Source organism: Astatotilapia calliptera, chromosome 18 (assembly GCF_964374335.1).
Source record: "Astatotilapia calliptera chromosome 18, fAstCal68.1, whole genome shotgun sequence".
Lineage (NCBI taxonomy): Eukaryota > Metazoa > Chordata > Actinopteri > Cichliformes > Cichlidae > Astatotilapia > Astatotilapia calliptera.
In genome coordinates, this window is record NC_137439.1 from 26,901,482 (window position 1) to 26,924,504 (window position 23,023).

General features: G+C 41.7%; 1 protein-coding gene across 3 annotated transcripts; it reads left to right on the forward strand.

Annotated features, from left to right (window-relative positions):
- Nucleotides 1-1,335: 1,335 nt before the first annotated feature.
- Nucleotides 1,336-15,586, forward strand: LOC113010863 (SUN domain-containing ossification factor). Of its 3 annotated transcripts, none has more exons than XM_026150105.2 (24): nt 1,336-1,578; nt 4,686-4,791; nt 5,053-5,172; nt 5,471-5,691; nt 5,776-5,877; nt 6,000-6,141; nt 6,229-6,346; nt 6,464-6,588; nt 6,700-6,767; nt 6,873-6,980; nt 7,173-7,278; nt 7,684-7,704; nt 8,126-8,181; nt 9,303-9,385; nt 9,658-9,711; nt 9,818-9,883; nt 10,601-10,688; nt 11,168-12,508; nt 12,637-12,724; nt 13,545-13,649; nt 13,926-14,083; nt 14,289-14,383; nt 14,487-14,542; nt 14,891-15,586. In XM_026150105.2, exons 1-24 carry the CDS (start codon nt 1,520-1,522, stop codon nt 15,341-15,343), a joined length of 3,939 nt encoding a protein of 1,312 aa, XP_026005890.1. In that variant the 5' UTR covers nt 1,336-1,519; the 3' UTR covers nt 15,344-15,586. The 3 variants fall into 3 exon arrangements, with proteins under 3 accessions (XP_026005890.1, XP_026005891.1, XP_026005892.1); XM_026150106.2 differs by having other exon boundaries at nt 14,292-14,383; XM_026150107.2 differs by lacking the exon at nt 7,684-7,704.
- Nucleotides 15,587-23,023: the final 7,437 nt, after the last annotated feature.

Below are 23,023 nucleotides of genomic sequence, written 5' to 3' on the forward strand. Positions count from 1 at the left end.
AAAGTAATGTGATTTACTTGTAGCCACTTGGTGGCAGCAGAAGTCTAGGTTGGTCTGGTAGTAAAAGTTTATTTCAACTAGGGACAAAACAAAAAACTGTTCAGTACATGAATCCCCAAAATGTAGCGATGTTACATGATTTCTGATTTTCATGCATTGGTAAGAAATTAACTGCCAAACTCTACATTATGACCACACAATTTGAAATTGAGTGCAAAAGCACATTGAGTGCTCATTTAGTGTAGAAAAGCACTTTAAAAGAACCAGTCCATTTACCATTTACCAAAAGACCCAGAAAAAAGTGTTTCTTTTAGCACATTTCGTTCGTTAGTTATGAATGTAGTCCTGTAAAAAGATTTTTCTTAAAGCCAAGGACTCATTTTTGTCTAAGTCCAAATGTGCACTCAGTCATCCCCAAATCAGGATGTAGTATCTTTGTCCTCTCAAAGTCCAAGTGTGCTTTGTATTATGACTGGCCACATGCCCTGTAGTCACACTAAGCTAAAGTGCTGCTCAAGTGAGCTTGGAGCTCTATTCATGGAAGAGATGATTCTTTTCATTTAGCACTTTAGGCACATGATGGCTCTTGGGCTCATCACCCCGTGATTTGCTTATACCAAGGTGAGTTTCAAATGATCTCCTTAACGCCTATAGTTATGTTTCACAATTTGAAAACCCCGCAGGGTTGAGCAGAGGGCTCCCCCTAGTGGGTTTAATATAAAACAGCATTCACTGCTGTTTGCTGCAGTGCACGATATCTAATTGCAAATTGAACCTCACAGCCAAAAATAACACAGGACTCTTCGCATTCCTGATAATTGCGCTGACCTGTTGAGATACAGGCTGATACTTTTGTAAAACTGGTGCAAGAAACGCACCGATTTGCAATATTTGAGGTCAAGTTACATGTGATTGCACCAAAAAAAACAAAAACTAAAAAACATATACTATCTTTAGCACGCATGTAAGTTTCACGGTGTGGAATTTGGGGTTTATTATAAAGTTATTTAATGGGGTATACAGTGAGAGTTTAAGTTTATATGTTTTACGGAGCTTGTGTGAATTTCCATTAGCTGTCCACACCCCGCATGATCGTAACACTATAACACTGCGGGTATGTTTTGATTATCGCAAATGATAACGCTTGAAAGGCAAAATCCCACTCCCTTGACAAATTTAAAATACTTCACTTCAAGGAGCTCAATACAATACAATCGGGCGACCAGGCGCTACAAAACGAGCGCTCCCAACATACGCTCAGTTTGAACTGCGCCATGGCGTCGCTGTGTTTTCATTGGACAGTTTCGCGGTGACCCGGTAGCAAGTTGTGTGTGTATGTGTGTGTGGGGGGAGTTACAGCAGTTAGCATCACACTTCACCAGTGAAACCGCCAACGTCAGCTTTGTTAACAGGAAACAGCGGATCGGTTTATGTTATACACCGCTGTGAAAGACAGCGTAGCAAAAGGATACAACGTTTCTGTGAGCGCGGAGAGGATGTCTGTCCCGGCTGGAGAGGGATGAAGATGACACCACTGTTGTGGCGACTTGTGTCAGTGTGGCTAGCTGTTGTCTATTGGTGAGTTAGTTTAATTAGTCCCGTTTGAAAACAGTACTGTTGTTTCGCTGAAAAACACAAAATATTCAAACTGCCAAACAGCCCGAGTAAAGATTACCCCAAGGTTAACCTCTACATCGCTTTGTCTGGCTAGCTTGCGTAAACATTGTGGTGTGATGTGGCACCTGGCTGACTTCTGACTTGTTCGCAGACGAGTTAGCTTGAGTAGCTGACTACTAACCAGCTAACTTTAAAGCGGGCTTGGGAAGCGTTAGCTTTAAACGACCTCGCGATGTTGTTCACTTCATGAAAATGTTACGGTCTGGAAGCCAGAATATGATTTGAATGTTACCAGCCGCTTTAAGTTTGGCACCTGTGCGAAGTCTGTCTGAGCTCTAGCTTAACTGTTACCTTTCTAGAAGACACTGACCAAGACAGCCTGGTTTACATACACACACACACGCTAATCTGCTCCGTGTACATCAGTGACAACCCATGCCGTGGCGGATCAGACGTTACACAGGTTTGGTTCATCAGTTGCTGACAGGATTATGGGCCTTGCACGTCAGTCATGTCTGTCCTGTGGAAGCCTGAGTTTGCTGGGACTCTGTAATTCTGACACAGAACATAGAAACAGGGTTTAGGATGAATGTGGGTTATAGGCTTGATTTAATAGGATGGCAACAAACCATCAAACAAACTGCCTGCTGTGCTTCAGACAGAAGGGGAGGGAGGGACACGATGTAACATTTTATTAGGATCTATAGTGGTGATGTTGGCATGGCCTACTTTCAACAGCATCAGTTTAACTCTTATTTCAGACAGAAGCTTTACGTGATGCTGCTTTTGCCTTTTAATGTTTATCAGCTTTGTACCCCATGAAAAAGCCGTGGAATTTAATGAAGTTGTTGATGCCACTAGAGTATCATAGCAGGAAGAGTACAAAACTCCTTTTACCGTGTTAGAGAAACACTGATGTCATGGTATGATGTTTAACATGAGACCCATACATCTGATATACCAGGATTCAGTAGCTTTTTCTCAATATTTACATTTAGGGAGTGTAGCTGGCTGGTCGCAGCAGGTGGCTGCTCCTCCCTGAGCCTGGTTCTGTCAGAGGTTTCTTCCTGTTAAAAGGGAGTTTTTCTTATCCGCTGTCTACAAGTGGTTGCACATAGGGGATCATCTGATTGTTGGGGGCTTCTCTCTATTATTGAAGGTCTTTACTCTAAGTGTAAAGCACCTTTAGGTGACTGCTTTTGTGATTTGGTGCTATATAAATAAAACTGTATTTAACTAACTTTAATTACCGTATATCTAAAAAGCTGGTTCAGCATTTGTTTAAAAAAAAGTGTGTGATTTAATTTTTCTACCACTAATTTATTTCATTGACGTAATAAACCACCATACAGGTGAAATCATACTATGTGTCATTTTTTCCTATCAGAGTCACATATCAGACATGTTTCCCAAGGACAGTCTGACAAGAGTGAGCACACATACATGATCTTTGCACTTGTGGTAGACGTGTTTCATCTGCTGCAGCGGTCAGCACTTCACTTCCACATATTAAGGCTGCTCTTTAAGTCTTTTTTTCATGGTGTTGCATTGGCACTACTATCACTTAAAAACTTAATCCTGTGTTTTGCAAATCCTGCGTTTATACGACCCATTTCATTTCTCAAAGATAATAACATACTGTGTAATACAAACGTTTAATGCATTTGCGGTGAGACTGAGCACATCTTAGCTTTTTGAATGTGATGGTGAGTGTTTCAACCCTTTGTAATTGGGTAATGAATTATTTAGCTGGCTGTGGCTCAGCACCACTGTTGCTCCTTTGGCATCACACTGTGGTAGATGACTTTCAATTAGAAAACAAATGCTCTGTTGTTCATGGGTGTTTTTGACTAGTTGAGCCTCACGTCAGATCAACACAAAAGCGATGCCAGCCAGGCAGCCGGCCAAGTAAAATACCTGAGCTGGAATCCAGAATAAAATCCATGTCATGACCTGGGTTGTTGCCAAGTGACTGTTAGAGCGTGGCCTTTGAGGACACCAGTTTGACATTTTCGCAGCTATTTTAAGGCTTGTTACTGCTGTTTATTGTTGTTTTTCTGCCAAGGGGGCAGTCACTGTGACCCGGACCTTTTTCTTTTTGGGATTGTGTCACCCAACGGACTTGTAGGGTTCAAAATAAAGGCATATTTTAATATATAAGTGTATCCAAAATTCCAGCACCTCGAGACAAATGGTTTTTGAACTGCAGAGACGTGAGTACCCTAATTGATTCTTGCAGACTTCCACAGTCCTCTTGCCAGTTTCATCTGTTTCGAATGACATTTTAGACAAAGGAAATTGCAAGCTCTTCAGGCTTTTTATAGCTTTCACCTGCTTTGTGGGCATCAGTGAGCGTCATCTGTGTTAGCTGCATGGAGGCCAGCTTTGGAAATATCATCAGCTCACAGTCCTACTAGGAGCATTTGGCCATTTACAAGCCCTTATTAGTTAATTACATAAGGTTTTGACTCCTCTTCACTTGATAAGTGAAGAGGAGTCAAAACATTTGCAAATGCCACAATTAGGTTTTGTTCCAGTTTTTTAAGTTGATGAAAAAATATTGTACATAAACATTTAAAGACCCTTTTTAAAAAAATTTGGTTGTTATTCAGAAATATGCACAGTCATCCGAAGTAATCATCATTCCTCAAATACTTTCATCCGTCATCCCACAATTAAAACAATATTAGGATATGAATAACACATGAAAAGCAGGTCTCACAGACAGGTTGAGTAATGTGCAGTGTGCTTGAGGTGTGTCTTTTGGCTCTGAAAACATTCCCTGGCTCTGCATGCAGATAAGATAAACTGATTCCTTGGGGTACGGCCACGTGAACGCTCGGTGCGTCACACTGTGACACTGGGCTGCAGGTTTCTCCGTTCACGACTCACTGCCCTGAAATAAAAGTGTTGTTTTGTTCGCTTGTTGCAAGAGTTTTAAAAGTTCCTCACATCCTCAGAATCCGAGCTCTTTGTTTTCCACAAAATGAAGTGACCCTGCTTTTCAAAACCGACTCGGTGGTATTGTGGCACTGACCGTCTTTCACTCTGTCCCTTCGCTACCACAGTTGCTATGTTGGTTGCGCAGAGCTGCAAGGAGAGGCCCAGAGCCCCGTGTCCCCAAAGGAGGTCAGCTCGGAAGAAGAGCCTCAGGAACACTTCCATCGTCACGAGGTAGCATTGTGCAATACTGTACCAGAACTTACCTCATGGCTCAGAGCTTGTACAGGTCGATGTGATGAATAGCTTTTGTGACCAGACACTTCACTATGCACTCCTTTGTTTGTTTAACAGCTCTGGAAACGCCTTGCTGTGCTAGATTTGTAGCAGATTAACAACAACATCTGAATATTTGGACTGAGCAAAGTTTTTTAGCAGCTCACTCAAATTTGGGGGTGTAATAATATCAGTGAAATGTTATTGTGTCGTGACTAGGTCGAGGAAAGCTTGGTCGTACCTGCCCCGCCTTTCTCTGAAAATGAGCCACCAACAGAAGACGATCGTGTCAAAGAGGAGCAGATGCCACAAGAAGTGGGCCAAAAAGAATATGATATGGTATAGTATGACTGCAGCTTTCATTTATATTTAATATTGCAATCACTGTCTGCTATGTAAGAATGTCAAAAATGGATGTCAAAACATGTTTTAGCTAAGACTTCAAAAGGGTTTTACATCTTGTTTCCATCAGCATAAAACTTTCACCGCAAGAGAAGCAATCAAGGTCACGAACGTTCAGGGATATTCAGAGCTTTAAGTGTTTCATTGATCAGTCCAGCTCTGGTAAATGGGCCAAACAATACCACTGCACTCAACAGCGCAAATATCTTTATCCATCTTTGTCTTTATCCATCAGGCCTTTGAAGCAGACGAGTCTGCTGCTGAGGTAGAGCTGGAGGCAGACAAAGGAATATCACAACCTGAGCACAGCTCTGAAAGTCAGCATATAGAAATCTCTGTCACTCAAGATCAGGAGCATGCCTCCCCGCCGCCTTCCCCCGACTCTGTCGCTGCATTTTCTGCCGAAACTAACGACAGGCCCAGCAAAGTTAATCTTCAAGACAGCATCCCCAAGGGGCAAGTTACTGTTGTCAAATCTCACTGCTGATGTTTGTTTCATATAATGCTCCTGCTAAAATGTTTTTTCCCCTTTAATTTCAGAGTCCCGGGCGATGCCTTAGATGTAGCTGCTTCTGAGGTCAATGATTCTGACCTGCCTCCTGCTGAATGTGAAGAAGAGAACAATCCATATGACAGTGACAGGTAGGTACAGTTAACATTTCACCCTTTGAAAGATTTTAAAAACCTCTGGATGTAGTTAAATAAATAAATTCATTCTCGACTCTCTTTAAACGATGGCAACGATGCATTTTTCGTTACTACAGCAGCCCTCCAATTGTTCTGGAGAACACTTCCAATGTTCACACTGCAGGTACTAAAGTCCACACTGATGTTCCTCTGAGTTCTCCTGCTGGTCACGGTACGCAGCACCTGGAATCCAACGTCTCGCACACACTCAAGGAGGCGGTAAGGAGCGTGGATTCGATGTGAACTATTTTTCCTTTCACGCCAGAGGAGCTGTCCCAGCTCTCATTGTCTCATTATCTGTGACAGGACTTGAGCTCCCCTGGTACCACAGACACAGATTCAAGTGTGAGCACCAAAGACCCCGAGGACATCCCCACTTTTGATGAGTGGAAACGCAAGATGATGGAGGTGGAGAATGAAAAAAGTACGATCAGAATATGAATTTTGAAATTGCAACCATTTCTGTACTAGAATAAACTGCAAAAGTGTGAAAATATATATCTCTATATATCCCCCCCCCCATTTTTTTTTCTCACCATAGCTCAGTCTACTCACACTTCCGACAACGTGGGTTCTCATACAGTGAAGAAGGTCCAGAAGAACTTTAATAACTACGCCTCAGTGGAGTGTGGGGCCAAGATACTTGGCGCTAACCCCGAGGCTAAGGTATAAAATGATGCTTATGTTTTCCATTCACCATGAAATCATAAAATCTGCCTCTCCTGCTGGATGTTGACACAGTGACAAATTCAACTCATACTTCTTTGTTCAATGCAGAGCACTTCAGCCATATTGAAGGAGAATATGGATTTATACATGCTAAACCCCTGCAGTAATAAAATCTGGTATGTTGCATCCCTTTCCTTCTATCCACAAATGAGTCAATTCTCTTTTTCTCTCCTCTTAAACCCAGTTTTCTATTTTTTTTCCACCCTCTCTCTGATGCTCAGGTTCATTATTGAGCTCTGTGAGCCCATCCAGGTGAAGCAGTTGGTCATCGCCAACTTTGAACTCTTCTCGTCTACACCTAAAGACTTTCTTGTGTCCATTAGTAATAGGTATGCCCAGTGGCTATGCTGTCGGATCTGTCATGTCATCTTTTTAATATCTTCTAAAAGAAGATCGCATTTTCACTTATTTACATTTTCATTTGTCATCTTTTTTGTTTCTTGCTGGAATTTCCAGCGACACCAAGCTGCAGCTTCAGTCATCGACTAATCTGACTGTGCTGTATGAATGTACTTTTGCAGGTACCCAACAAATAAATGGCTGAAGCTGGGAACCTTTCACGCCCGGGATGAACGTACAGTTCAGAGCTTCCCACTGGATGAGCATCTTTATGCAAAATATGTAAAGGTGAGCACTATATTCTTTTTTTGTGTTGTTTGTTTGAATTATTTCGCTATATCTCCTTTATTCTCTGCTGAATGTGTGCAACAAATTGCTGTAATCTTTCAGTGTAATTACATTACGAACAGTTGTTTCGATCTGCAGCCGACTATTACCCAACTGTACTGTAGGAGTGTTTTTTTTCTTTGTCCCTGGTGTTGCTGATATTTCTCTTTGTATTCTTGGTAGATTTGTCAGCTTCGTGTCTTAAATGCATGTAATGTGGCTTTGCCATTTTGAAAAGTGTTAGAGATGCTGTTGCCATTTGCCCGAGTGACTCAGGTGAAGCCAGCATACTCTCTCTAGTCTCGTTTTTAATGCATGCTGACATCTCTTTTAATATTTCTCTTTTTCCCTTTTTTCTTGCTTCAGATGTTCACCAAGTACATAAAGGTTAGCTTGTCCTTCTTGTAGTGCTCTGTCGTTGGGTGAACTGAACAGTAAACGTGGAGGGGAGTGTGTTTTGTGTCTAACTGCTGCGATCCGAATGAAACAGAATCAGATCTAACTTGCTGTGCTGCCTGCAAACCATTGTAACGTCCATTGGCTGCTTTTCCAAAGTGTTTATTTCAGACATGTGAACATTTGATAATCCTCAGAATAATACCCATTATTATGTTTCTCAAATTTCTCTGATTTCCTGGTTACACAGTCTGTCAACCCATCATTTTTTTTTCATTACACTAATTGACTTTATAACAAAATCAATGCTTTGCTGTTAATTAATAACTCTGCTGATGATTTTATAAATCTGCAACACAAGATATGAAATAATCTGAATGAGTTTTGCATTTTTTTACATTTTTTGTTGTAGGTAGAGCTGGTCTCTCACTTTGGCTCTGAACATTTCTGTCCACTTAGTCTCATAAGGTACGTGATAGTGCTCCTAACGCACAGCATGCAGTGTGAAGCAAATCAAATCTATTTAAATAAGTCACAATCGGTATATTGCACAAGAAGCAAGAAGCCATAACACAGCATAAGCTAAGATAGCGTCTGATTTTTGGTACTACATCAAGGTTTTGGTTAGAAAAAGTGGAACTAACCTGTTGGCAGTTGTTTCCTGCTTCTGCAGAGTTTAAAGATGCATTTAAATCACAGTTTCAGAAACTGCTGACTAATAGTTTTTGAGGAAGTGAAAACTATTTGGTGACTTGGAGCAAACAAGAATTGGTTGTACAAGTTTGAATATATAAGTGTGCATACAGGCTCAAATATGTACACATCCCCCCCCATTAGTCTTTGTTAAATGTTCGTTATCAAGTTGCACCTCGACTAGATGATTTTGGTATTCATCAACAAGCTTCTGTCTTGATTTAACTACTTTTCTTGGTAGAGTTCATTTAAAATAGTTGGTTTCCTGACATGGACCTGGCTTTGAAGCATAGTCCACATATTTTCTACAAGGTTGGAGCTTAATGTTTATGCATTTATCCAGTCCTAGACCAGGTTTGATGTGTGTTTGAGATTATTAGCGTATCTGTAACTGGAAGGTCGTCGGTTCGATCCGTGGGCTCTCTGTCCTGGTCGTTGTGTCCTTGGTCAAGACACTTGACCCTACCGCCTACTGGTGTTGGCCAGAGGGGCCGATGGCGCCATATGGCAGCCTCGCTTCTGTCAGTCTGCCCCAGGGCAGCTGTGGCTACAACCGTAGCTTGCCTCCACCAGTGTGTGAATGTGAGAGTGAATGAATAGTGGCATTGTAAAGCGCTTTGGGTGCCTTGAAAAGCGCTATATAAATCCAATCCATTATTATTTCTTTCAGTTGTGTCCAAGTTGTAACTGTTTAGCTGTTGATTTGAAGTGAAGCTGAAGAATTTGAAATTGGTCTTCCTCCTTCATTATTTCATTAACTATGAGCAGTGAGGTTTCCTGGGTTGTTTAACATTTTCCTCTTATTTGAGTGTGACAGTTTGAAACTTCTGACCACAACTGTAAATTACTTTCAGTGTGACTGTGGTTATAGATTTGGATCCTTATTTTTATGACAGGGTGTTTGGTACAAGCATGGTGGAAGAATATGAGGAGATAGTTGATCCCTCAGAAAGGCCAGATGATCAGGACGACGACTTGGGTAAGAACAGAGGATGTTGTAGCTAAAATTACTGTAAACTGCTGTTAAAAGAAAAGAAAAATAGACTTGTTAAACTTGGTGTAAGTGCAGCTGTCAGTACAGTTTGAGAATAATAAATTAGTATTGAAATCATCCCTTTTGAATTTTTTTTTTTAAAGTTTTGTTTTGTGTAAAACTAAGCTAATGTCATAGTAGTTTACTTTACATTTATATTGGTTGGTGATTTTAATTTCTTACATATATATGAAAGCGTTTAATAACACTCCCTACAGATTATCCCTCTGGATCGGCACCTGGTGAGGCTGATCTAATTGGATCAGCAAAAGGCAAGTCTGATTTTAAACTCCTACAGCATGAAGATGAGTACATTTGTTCTCAAGCTCAGATTGTGTTTGTGTGAACTTGTGACTGATGTTATCATTTGCTCTTCAGATGCTATTTTAAACATGGTGAACAATATTGCTGTCAACGTTCTTGGAGGAGGCACAGAGATGAATGGTACGGACAACACGCCATATATGCATATAACACTCTACTGTTTTCTTATTTTACCTTGTCTAGAGTAAGCATAATAAAAGCTATCCAAATTTCCCAAAAAGTCAGGGTCCGGTGTAAATGTAAAATTAAAACAATCTGTGGGTTTAATTTGAACCCCTACCATGCAAATATAAAAAATATACTAAGCCGTTTGGAAATTTGTAAGTCATTTAACCTGCAATCCAACCTGATTCCTTGATGTTAGGGGATGTGTTAGTGTACACGACATAAGGAGAGGCCTTGATTAACTCAGCCAGACGAAACCAAACCAGTTAAAATCTCATATTAATCAACAAGGAAAATAATATTTGGCTTCTAAAACTACAAAAACACAGCTTGACTACAATGTGTTACTGATAGAAAATAAAAAGTACATTCATTAACTGTAATAGAAATATATAACATTCAAGAGAAAGATATTTGAATTTCAGCATTTTATGCTGCACGTTGTTCTAGTTTTATATAAATACAGCTTTTAAATCATTTGTTTTTAATTTCTGTTTCACACACTTTTCTGACACTTTTTTTGGTAAAGTTTTCAGTCTTATACAACGTTCAGGATTGACAAGCTTATTTTTGTTTAGTTTTTTCCTTTAATCAAAAATGTTGAAGTTGACTAAACTGTACTTTTGAAACATTTGTTGTTGATTTAAATTTTTCTGATTTTCTTTTTTTCAGGCAGCCTTTCAACCCAAGAAGTGAACATAACTGAGCCATCGCAGCCCCTTGAATCCACCACTGAAACTACTATCACTACTACTTCAGTGTGAGTACCTGTCAGATGTACCACAGGCTCACTATTTTACTCCCTTTGATTACCTGTGTTATCTATAGTGTTTTTCATTTTTTAATAGTTAGTAGATTTTGCACGTCCCTCTGAGCCTCTTCACACAAATGCAATAGTGCTCCCTGTGACCTATGGCGTGGCGTTTTCGATGTGTAAAAGTGAGAGATGGTTTTAAACTGACCACAGGCAAACTTTCAACAAATGCTGGTATTGTTTTCAGAGCTGGAAAAAAGCATTTTAGAAATTTCAGCAAACCAAATTGTATTTTTATTATCAGAATTGAAAAGTGATGAATAATGCCGCAGGTCATGGAGCACTGCTGTGTTTCACTAAAATACATAAAGGATAAGCTGCGGTTTTAATTTCTGTACGTGTGTAGACGACACTGGTTAAGGCTATAAGTCTTTTACAGTTTTTGCTCTTCTCTGCATTTAATATTTACAACATCGTTTCTCCAGTCCAGACTCTGAAGACGTGCAGATTTCACAAGACACTGATATCCCTGAAACTGTGGAAAACTCTGCCCTAGAGACGTCAACCACATCTGAAGGTGTCAAACAAGAGCTCCCACCCATGGAGGAAAAAATAGTTCTTCCTTTAGACAAGGATGAGGAAGAACCTATCAGCTCTACAATCATCCTTCTGGATAAGGAGGATGACTTGGAAGAAGAGAAAAAGGATCATCATGAGAGACAACAGGAAAGCTTAAAGTACTGCCCTCCAGTTCCTTCACTTTCTTCTCCATGCTCCTGTGCAGCTTCTCTTCTGGAGTATTTCCAGCAGCAGTGTTCTGCCTCACTATCCAAACACAGGGAATGCCAAACAGCAGAAAGACAGCAAATAATTCCTTCTACCCAAACACCATCTTGGCACCCACCTACGCACTCATCTGCCCACCCCGAACCTCAGCAGCACCCGAGTGAGCTGCATCAGCTCCAAGACAAAGAACAAGCTTCTGAGCAGGAGCCAGAGAGTGAAGCTGTAGAATCGGAGGTATCACAGCCTGCTGGGAACACAGAAGAATCTGCATCTGGATCGCCTCTCCGGGAGCCCAGTCAAACCATGACGCTCCCCAAATCCAGCGATGCTGATTCATCTGCAGCCAAACCTACCCATATTGTGGAAACGCCACAGCTGTCCACCTTGGAACCGGCAAAGGAGCCAGGGCTGGAGAACAGCCAGGATGTGCTGGAGGTAGAAGAGCACATCGAGCCTTCGGCTTCTCTCAGTAGCTCTGTCCCTGTAAAACCAAGCACCAGTGCCACAGCAGACGACATATCGGTGGCACCCCCAGAGGAGAAGCTGGAGATTGATGTCACTCAAGTAGAAACAAATGTCCTCATTCAAACCCAAGACAAAACAGATCCATCTCCAGTCCCTGCACCCACAGGCTCCCCTCATTTAGAGCAGCAGCCTGACTCAGCTGTTGTACCCGAAAGCAGCACTGCTTCTTCTGAAGTATCCCCCCCTGCTCCAGAACCTGCTGCAGAACCTGAGCCTTCTGGCGGTCACGCAGCCATCGCAGATGCTAAAATGGAGGATTTTGCAGACGACATTTCAGCATCTTCAAGTGGCAACGGTCAGCTGCCTCGCCCATCCTCCCCAACTCCTTCTTCACCCACCTCACCGTCCCTCTCGGACATCTATGCAGAGCCCCCTAATGGCACAGAGCAGAACGGGAACCCGGTGCACAGCTCGAGCCAGAAAGAGTCGGTCTTCATGAGACTCAACAACCGCATTAAGGCCCTGGAGATGAACATGTCACTGAGCGGACGCTACCTGGAGCAGCTTAGCCAGAGGTGAGGATGGTGGAAGGACATGAGGAGTGAGGAAAACAAAAATACAAAGGTTGTTTTTGTTAATGAGCTGAGGTTACAGTGATCCTTTTTAAAAAAATAAATAAATAAATCTTCTTCTTCTTCTTAAGGTATCGAAAGCAGATGGAAGAGATGCAAAAGGCTTTCAACAAAACCATCATTAAACTGCAGAACACTTCCAGAATTGCAGAGGAGCAGGTAAACAACAACACAGTTTTCATGCAGAGCTCTTTGTCTGACTTTGAGATGGCTGCTTCTTTCCAAAATCTTTTCTTGCTGTTTGTTTGGACTGTAGAACAGCCACATGATGTAGCAGCTGCCTCCAAGGGTCAGATGTGTTTTCCCTCAAAGCTCTTGGGATCCAAATTGCGCTAATCAATATTTTCTATTAGCGATGGCTCAAACACCTACCCTTAACTGGCTTTGCAATTCTTCGCAACTCAACGTGGAGTTCAACTCATTGTTTTGTTTTTATGGTCCATTAACGCACCGTTTACTCTAAGTTAGAAAGAGGGCGAATAGACCTATTGGAGAGTTGTCAGGTGGGCAGGAGCTCAACTGCACATGAATGCTAATGTTGCTCCATATTTTTGTGGTGCAGTCAGTAAAATAGTCACGTTTCAGTTTCATGTAGCTCATTGTTTTAGCTTATGACCACAGTAGATTTGTTTTGGTCCACTACAGAATACATAAATAATAGACTGGATATCAGCAGCAAATAACGATATCAGATTTGACCATATTTTAAACACACTGGAAAAAAAGAGAGTAGCAAAAATAATTTCAAGTTGGTCCCATTTTGCACTTTTGTTTCAAGTGTTGCAATGAAAAGTCAACAACACAAAATTGTGTTTGGAAGAGAAATTTCAAAGGGAAATGCCTCTGTGTTTGTTTACAAGTGAACAGAGCAAGCACTTATTATACCCCAAAATACTTACTCATCATACCTTTGCATATCATTTCAGTGACGTGAACCTGTGCGGTTGGTTGCTAATGTGTTGCCTTTTTACGCCCATAGGACCAACGTCAGACTGAATCCATCCAGTTTCTGCAGGGTCAACTGGAGAACGTGACTCAGCTGGTTCTCAACTTGTCTGTCAGAGTCAGCCAACTGCAGAATGAGGTGTGTGCAACACTCCGGGCACAAAGCTGTCATCTGCAGTCCTGTTTTTTTTCCTGCCTTTTCCCAAATGGAGTAAATTGAGTCTTCTCACTCAGTCATTAGGGTGCGCTGGTGCTCTTGCTCATTAGGTGCTTTTGCATGAGGAGAAGCTGCTAATATTTAACCAACTTTATAAAAACCCCTCACAGTGTATTTATAACGCTTTTTGTCAGAGTACTTTCTGTCCTCATCATCAACATATCACATGTTACTTAAAATCACTTTCCTGCGTTCCAGGTATCAGACAGGCAGAATTACCTGCTGCTGTCTCTCTTCTTGTGTCTGTCTCTCGGCCTTCTACTGTGTGCCAACCACTGTCGCCTCTCCACTGTACCTCCAACCACAGAACCAGAGCCACCCTCGCCTAAGAGCTACACCTACTGCTGTCCTGAAAGGTACAAACACAACTTCTGCCACCTGAAGCCATAAGTAGAAAGAGAGCACTTCAAATGGGCTCTTAGGAGTTGTGAGGAGAAGTTGCAGTGCAATGAGTGATTTTTACTCATTAGGACAATTTGAGTTGTTCATCAAGATATCTTGATAAAGGTGGTGTGTGCTGTCTTCTCCACTAACCATTAATACACTGAATGTTATCCTTAGCAGACAGTTCTCCTGCTGTGATGAACTGGGTTTGAAGAGGAGTGCGTCCTATCCACTCATAAACTCTGACTCATTCCAGTTAGCCACCACTGAAGGTAAAGTTGCACCACATAACACAGAAAGTTTTAAGAATCTGCTTTTTATTTAGCTAAAAATCGCTAATCAGCTTGTAGAAATTAACCTTTTTTTCTGTAACAGGCCCAGAATGCATGCATGCAGAGGGAACAGAGAGTCTTTATCCAGCAAACAGAAAGGTGTGTAACGCTTTTAGTAGCGTGGTTTGTGGGGGAAGGGGGGGCTTGGTCAGTATATCACGATGTGTGTTGAGTTTCAAAACTGTCAAAAAAAAGAACTTGCAAGGAGATGCAATATTGAGTATTGCGCAGCATGGAAACCCCACCAGTGGGGAGTTTTTACTGAGTTCAGTAAGCTGTGAACCATTATAAATTTGCAACTAGTAAACTGAACGTTGGGGTTTAGCACAATGCACTGGTGTTGTATTGTCACAGTGTAATATCAGGAAGTTATTAACCCTTTTACCAGGGTATCGTGATTAAAATGCATCTCATGTTTCTGCCTTGTCCGATTCTTTTCTTATACAGAGGAGACGCCGTAAGATGAAACCCCTAGAAAAGGTGGAGACTCTGAAACCCTCCTTACGGTCTTCTCCTGAGCTGACCAATGGAGTATGCAACGGAGTGCCTGTCACCACAAACCCCATCCCCCTTACAAAAAATTTACTTCACCCTACCTTTAGAGACTCACCGTCAGAGGGGAGCTCGGAGGGATCTTCTCATTCAGACGACCCCTCTTTCTGTGGCCTCACCACAGCCTGCTCTCGAATCTGTGACGGCCTCCCTCCACCCAAGAGCCGGGCAGAGAAACGGGCATGGCGACGCAGGCGTCCTAAGCCCAGCTGCACGGTGGTGGATTTTCTTCACGCTCCTCGGAGGGACGAAAGTGAACCGTTGCCCATTTCGACCATAGAAGACATCATGAGGAGGAAATCAGAGCCAAGCACTAAGACATTTGTGGCGCTCTCAGGTCCCGTCTAACTCAAACAGTGACAAAAACCTCCCCTTCACCCACTGCTCAACTCTTTCTAAAAGAGGACATCTGTTTACTTTTGTGGACAAAGGCAGCTTTAAGTTTCACCGCGAGACAATCTGTTCGCTCTTAAAGTTCATTTTATTTTCATCGTCACTGTTCAGTTCTTATCATTTGCATTTGTTTTACTTCAAATCAAAAAAATGTCTTCCCAGCTTTCCATTAAAGCTTTTTCCTCTTTTGGTTGTGAATAGTGAACGTGATTATTGACCCAACAGGTCTCAAGATGTGAACGTCTTATTTTTGTTGTTGTTGAAGGAATTTCCACTTTCAAAACACAAATCCGAATATCATGTGACCAGGAATCAAGAACTGAAACAATTATTTGCTGTGGCTAATCTCTCTTTCAAAATAAAAGCTGCTATGTTACTTCAGGTAACACGTGCCCCCCTCAACAAAGAATGGGTTAAATAGCTTATTACTGGTACTGGGTTGGACTTCAAACATCAACATCAAAGAAACATTTTGGTCCATATTTACATCCAAGTTGTGTTTATGATTGAATCTCCTATTAGTGGTGAGTGGATTGAAATCTAGTGACTGTGGAGGCTGTTTGAGTGCAGTGAACTCATTTTTATGTTCACATAGTTTGAACTGTGTTATCCAGATGGAAGCAGCCAGCAGAAGACAGACACAGTTGACATAAAAGGATGGACATGCTAAGCAACAATACTGTGGTAGGTTATGGTGTTCTAAGAGGCCCAAAGTCTGCCAATATAATACCCCCCCCCACACACACACACACTATTACATAGCTAATCACCAGCCTTCATGTTCATGCCGAGTTCTGAACCTGGACAGGCACCTTTTTTTTCCACTCGGTGTGGCGATTTGCTGCTGTAGCCCATCTGTTGTGCGTTCAGAGATGCTATTCTTCGTACTTTGGTTGTAACAGGATGTTATTTGACTTGCTGTTTTCTTCCTATCAGGGTGCTCAAAGCATTCTCCTCTAACATCTGTCATCAACAGGGTTTTTTTGGGGGGGGGGGGTTGGCCTACAGAGCTGTTGCTCACTGGATATTTCCTCTTTTTCAGACTATTCTCTGTAAACACTACAGACAGTTGTGTGGTAAAACCCCAGTACAACGACACTTTCTGAGACACTCAATCCAGCCAGTCACCAACAACCACGTTACAATCAAAGCCACTTATATCACCTTTTTCCCCTCATGCTAATGCTCACTTTAACTTCAGCTGGTCCTCTTGACCACGCCTATATGCACTGCCATGCGATTGGCTCATTACAGGTTTGTGTTAACGAGGAGTTGAACAGGTGTACCTAATGAAGTGGCCGTTTTTACCTTCAGTCTTTGATGTGTTTTAGCTTTTAAATGTTAAATTCTCCCCTTTCAGCTTGCTGCATTGGCTTAAGATGTTTTCCTCTATTTTCTTTGGACGGTGATTAATTTTATGAGGTCTCGCAGCTTTTTAAAAGGCGATTATGTACTTGAGATGAAGCTTATGGGGCTGGGAGAGATGCGCAGGTGGACGTTATAAGTCATATAAATAAGCACAGTAAGTCCGTACACTTCACATTAAATCAGACTGTGTCACTTTTTTTTGAGCACAGCAGTTTTAATAGAAATACCAAAAATTTCACCCAGGTCTGCAAGTAATATAAAGGTGAACTGCAGTAACCTCCATTATGTAAGAAATGATTCACGACGTCCAGCAGGGGGCAGTCCAGCATTATCATAAACTTCTGCTGGGGGATTGTTTTTCTGTTTGATCTACCATCACCATCCATGTGATGAGTCATCACTCAGGATAGAAGTAAATTAGCTCAAGGGCTAATAGGCTGCTGCTCTCCACAGTACGAACTCATTTGCTTGTGCCTCTATAAAGCCAATGAAAGTGCCGTCCCTTTTATCGTGTTTGTGTTCCGTTATTAAATGCACTCGTTAGACTCTCCAGTGAGAAATGCTCATCTAAACGTGCTCCCTGTTTTTGTCCTGCACGGCTGAAGTGCCTTTTAGAAAAGAAAAACACCCCACAGAGCGTGGAGTGAAAATGTGCGTTTGAAGAAATCTTTTGATGTGAAACCACGAACCAAAACCACATTGTTATAGCTCCAGCTAGTTTTTTTTAAAGTAAAACAAACAAACAAACAAACAAACAAACAAACAAACAAACAGGATTATTTACTTTCCCTCACACTGTCTTTTGCTTACGGTGGTCACGCGTAAGCAAAGCCAACCACGTTGGACGTGAGAAATTGGGTTAAAACCTCTTTATTCATCTGACCTGGTTGGGTAGCGAGAGCCTTTCAGAGATAAGCGTGACGCTTATACCCCCCCTTTCCATTTTGTTAAACAGAATTCCTAGTTTTCTCTTTGCCCTGCCTCGTCCCAAAGATTATCTGCAAATGCAGGGCTGCAATCCTCTTTTCCCAGGCACTTTGCTTTCATCCGAGGTCTGTCATGGATGGGATATTCTCAGTCTGCTGTTGTATATGTAGGCTTTTATTTTGGTCTACAGGTGTCTGCTCTGTGCCTCTCCTGGCAGAATTTCTTTACACGCTATAAATACTAATAAATTCAAGAAGCTATCCGGTCATGAGAGCTACCACATAACCCGTGAAACACTCCAAAGCTGGCGTTAGCAGTCTTATGTACATTTGTACACATAGTTCTGTTTAATCTCGAGCTCATTCGGGCATTTCTGTTGTGATGCTATTTCCTCAAGTCATTTTTTAAGTAGCTGTAGATTTATAAAGCCCCAGCCCGAGGGTTGTTTTTTTAGTCGTTCTTATAGACTGCATATGAAAGATGGGCAAAGATGGGCATAGTCCCTCATCAGGTTGTCAAATCCCTCTGTTTTAGCATTTTGGCCATTTCAGTATTTTTTTTAAAGCAAGCTTAGTTATAAAGGTGTTTGGGTATGGGTGTATCACACACACGTAAACACCTGCTAATTAAAACACAACTTCACATACCAAAGCTGGAGCACGGACCTCTTTGACTGTCAGTGGTGTAAGCAATCAAAGAACAAAGTCACTTTATTCATCAGATATTTCATGGGAAGTGTTCTAAAATGACCTCAAAACACAAACACTGTGTGCAAGCGCATGGAGTCCAATGGACTTTAATTCAGACCTTTTGAGCTAAAGTCTCCCCTTCACTGAAGTACTTTGAGCAGGTTGATGAGCCCCTTCTCCCGGCCTCAGGAGATGATGTGAGGAGAGTAATACTACCTTTGCAATCCCAGTGACACAGAATTTCCCCGGTGAGATAACAAAAGGTTCAGCTAGCAGCCCGTGATTGCTGACTAGTGGTAAAGATGGATAATAAGAGGTCCGGTTGAGTGCATTGAGTCACGGTGTAATATAATTATACAGTCACACAATTAAAGAGGTGGGGAAAATGTAAAAAAAAAGAAAAAAAAAAAAGACACCCCTTGAAAATATGGGTCAAATTAGACATTTGACACCAGAGAGGTTTAAAGGTGAGTTCACTTGCTTCTTAGGAGGTTGCCACCTCCTGTGTGACTTCTGAACTATATTGTGTAGTTTGACTGTTGCCCTTTTTTAACCCAACTCGAAAAAAGATGGCTTTGCATCAACATTCTAGTTCAGTTTTTCTACATGATTAAAAAAAAATGCTGCTGCAGTAAATGGAAGAAATCCATCACTATCGCTGAATGCCTAGACTGTCCCATAAATATAAAATATCAAGCTTTTGTTAATTTTTCCATGGGCAAAACAGGAACTTTTCTGTCATTTAATTGTTTATCTATTCCTTAATTAACTTGCAGTATATGAATGGCTGTGGGGGAGGGCTTTATCAGTATGAAACCTATAAAACGTCCAAGTTTTGCCCTCCTTCATATTTTCCAAAGCCTTAAAACAAAGCTTTTGCTGGGCCAATTCTGGCCCCCAGGCCTTATGTTTGACACCCCTATTCTAAAGTATCTGGATATCTGAGCTGGACAAAATGCGTGCTAATCCAAGCCCTAAGTGCAGCATAAAGTATTGAGATCATAATCTAATCAGCTCTACCTGACTCCTACTTGCTGTACTCGATTAATATTGATCACACTGCAATATGAGCAGCCAGAGGGTAAATGCAGTATGATCACATTCTTAAACAATAATAACACCCAGTGAGTTAAAACTCTATTACTGTATGTTGTATTAGCAGAAAATAACAGCAAAGTGTAAATGTTTTGGATGATGTAAGACATCATCTAATTTCAGCCAACTGTGTGTGTGTGGAAGACTTATTTAAGTGCCTGTCCTCAGAGACCCTAAGTGCTCCCTTGTCCTTTAAAGGGCAAACACTCTAACCCTCTCTCTCCATCTTCCCATTACCTGATTTGCCTGTCTCCGTGTCAGGTTACATCTCAGTATTGACCGACTCACACTTCTAGCTTTATTTTCTTCCCCGCTGCTCCCACTCCTCTGCTCCCTCCGCCCCTGTTCTTTTGCTTTCACCATGCAATGCTTCTCATTCTCAGCGTGGGAGGGGGGGTCTGTTAGTGAGGAGTGGCGAGATCCCGTCAGAGTGAATGTATGCGATTGGAGGAGAGTAATCCTCTGTGTGCTTTTCTTTCTGAGATTTTTTTTTTGAGATGGAGGTTGGGGGTGGGGGGGTCTTTGATGTTCTGTGGATACTATTTGAGACTGAGGCATTAAATGCAGATTTACAATTTCTGCCATAGATACTCTCATCCCTTATTTCCTTTCCAGTCTTTAAGTTGCACATCTATTATTTAATGTATCCCTTCTTTTCAGTTGTTGACAAAAATAAACACATTTATAGTTGTGATTTAAGGAGCAGTTATGCCTTCTTCGTGCTCGGACTATAATGGCATTCTGACATGACCGTTTAGCGGGGTGCTTAGCAAGAGGCCGATAAAACAGTCTCCTCCAGGGGAGCTTCTGCCTAACGTTTCACGGACTTACTTCATCTGTGCCTTTCTGTCATCTGAGATTTGCTGCTGTCTGATGTGACACACTGAAGCATTAGGTGCTCCTTGAGATCAGCTGACACAGAGACCGGAGATTTTCTGAGGGGTAATAACGGATACGCTCTCGTATGCACAACATGAGCGCAGACGTGGATATACAATACTGACTCAACGCTCACTGTGTTCTCACGCAAACCCCACACGGGCGAGACACAGCTGAGACACACTTGCGCGGAGATGAGATGTGACATGTTGACTAAATACATGATTGGATGCACACTGTTCAGCCTGGAGTAACGAATGATCACGCGTGACGTGCACTTTCACAGAAACATCCAGCCTAACCTTTCCTCCGCTGATGAATGAGTCACAACCCGGACGCCAAAGGTGACCTTACATGGTGTGTGCCTCTCACTGTTGTCAGTGTCTATACTTTTGAAATCATATCTCATATGTCATATCTTGTGGTTTTATTCCATTTAGGAACTCACGAAGATCACTGCACGAAGAGTATAGGTGACAACAGCTGCATACTGGAAATTTTGGTATCAATCCAATACCAAATAAATACAGGGCCAGTATTGCTGATACCAATACAGACACTGATGCTGTTAATCTATGAAGACGGCTTATTTAGGACAGAGGAGTGTGTCATGATTTATGAGATGAATTAAAATGATGCAAAATTTGAACACATTGTAATGACCTCACTGTGGAATTTATTTTCCAAAATAATTAGGTAGCACAACAAAACACGCCTTTTAAATGCGCCCGTCGCTAAAGATGTTTAAAGTGCTAGAGGCTTGAAATAAAAGACGTGACAGTCAAAACAATTCAGTGAGCTGAGTCGATCCAAAATGTGACGTCAACAGACTGCATGCTACCAATTGGCCAGTCAGTGGCATCACTTGACGACTTCACAAAAATCAAAACTGCTCATTTTTAACTCAGCAATGAGGGAAATGGCCGCACAAAAAACGACACCATGGTCCCCGAGTCTGAAAAAAGCTATACACCGATACACCGAGCAGAGGTTACACCATCCCCTCGACGTCCTCCATTGTTGTGTTGTGTTTGTGTCCCATGCAAATGCTGTCACAGGACTTTGGGCCACATTGCTGTACCAACCCCATGAGGTGGCAGTCAGTTGAGAATAGAGTTGAGGTGAGTTGAATCGATCCTATCGCACTAGTACTACATTGGTATCAATATTTGGATTGATATGCCTACTTCTATGGTTTACCTCAATGAAATGATTTTGATAAAGGCAAGCATACAAGTTGAAGACATTACTGACACATTGTGACCAATTGCCACACAGTAGTGTTGATGTATTACTTTATCATAATAAAGCAAATAGCTTTTGTCTTTTGATAGTCCAGGTAAGATGTTAAAATATAAAGTTAATTAAATCTTAAAACTATGACGTAACTCTACTTAATTTGATGTGGCGGGAAAATGCACAACATCCACAGATGTTCTTCTTACCTTTCAATCTTGGCCAGTGAGCCACTCCTGGAACACATGTCTGTGGAAATAATACTGCATATCTTTTTGGCCGATCTCTGCAGGGGTCACCACAGTGGATAATCTGCCTCCATCTCACTCTGTCACAAGCATCCGCTTCTTGCCCTTTCTCCCCCTCTTCTGTCTTTGGCCAACAGTAGCACAGTTTCCACCGACACCCTGCTGGTCAGCAGCACTGGTGGTCATTGTTAACCCAGGCCCTGACCGATGTGATGTGAAAATCTTACTGAGGATCTGCATGTTTGATTTGGCAATGATTTTACGCCGGATGTCCTTCCTGTCAGAAGTCTCCCATTTACCAAGCTTGGGACTGGCACTAGGAGTAGATTCGTTTATGGAGCCCTGTGGTTGGGTTAGAAATGATACTGTGTACTGTGTAATTCATGCGTTTATGGCTAATACTGTGTACTGCCCAAGTATTTTACTTTTATCCTTTAGCAGTACTATTCATTGAAACTTAAGCCTCATTGCATTGTACTGAATTGAAGTGATACTGGAAAGGATCAATGAACTTTCATGCCTCTCTCATGTTGTTTGAGGATTTAAAGCCCAATTTATAGCACTGCATTGAGTCTCCGTGGTATATTTGTATTCCTCTGCCATCATGACTAAATGTGCTCATGCTAGACTTGGAGCTAATAAATCTTGGCGAGCAGTTAGTTTTATTGAAAAACAGGAAAGTGAGCAGACTTGACAACATGATCTGAGTCCATATATGGACTGTCAGAGCTATGAAAATGAGGAAAAACAGAGTTTGTTTATATTGTCAGAATACTAGCCATTTTATCAGCATGCTAGGCAAAGTTAATTCACCTAGGTTATCTTCTAAAGAGGTATTATCCTTGTGGTTAATTAATATACTGTGTTCAGAACTTCAAGACATGTTGAGGAGGTAATTTAGCCATTTAAATCAGCTGTGTTGGATCAAGGACACATCTAAAACCTGCAGGACACCGGCCATTGAGTTGCCCACCCCTGGCTTACAGTAACTGTCCTGCAAAAAGGTAAACGTCATTCGACACACAATGAAGGTACAGAACACTGATCTCAGACCTGATGTGTTCCTGTGACGTGTTAGTGTTTTTACTATTTTAACTTTCTTGAAGCTTGCCATTTGTTGTCTATTCTCTTTCATTTCTACTGCCTACTGAGATATACAGCTAAGCTGCCATGTTAAAAGCCTCTAGTTGGCT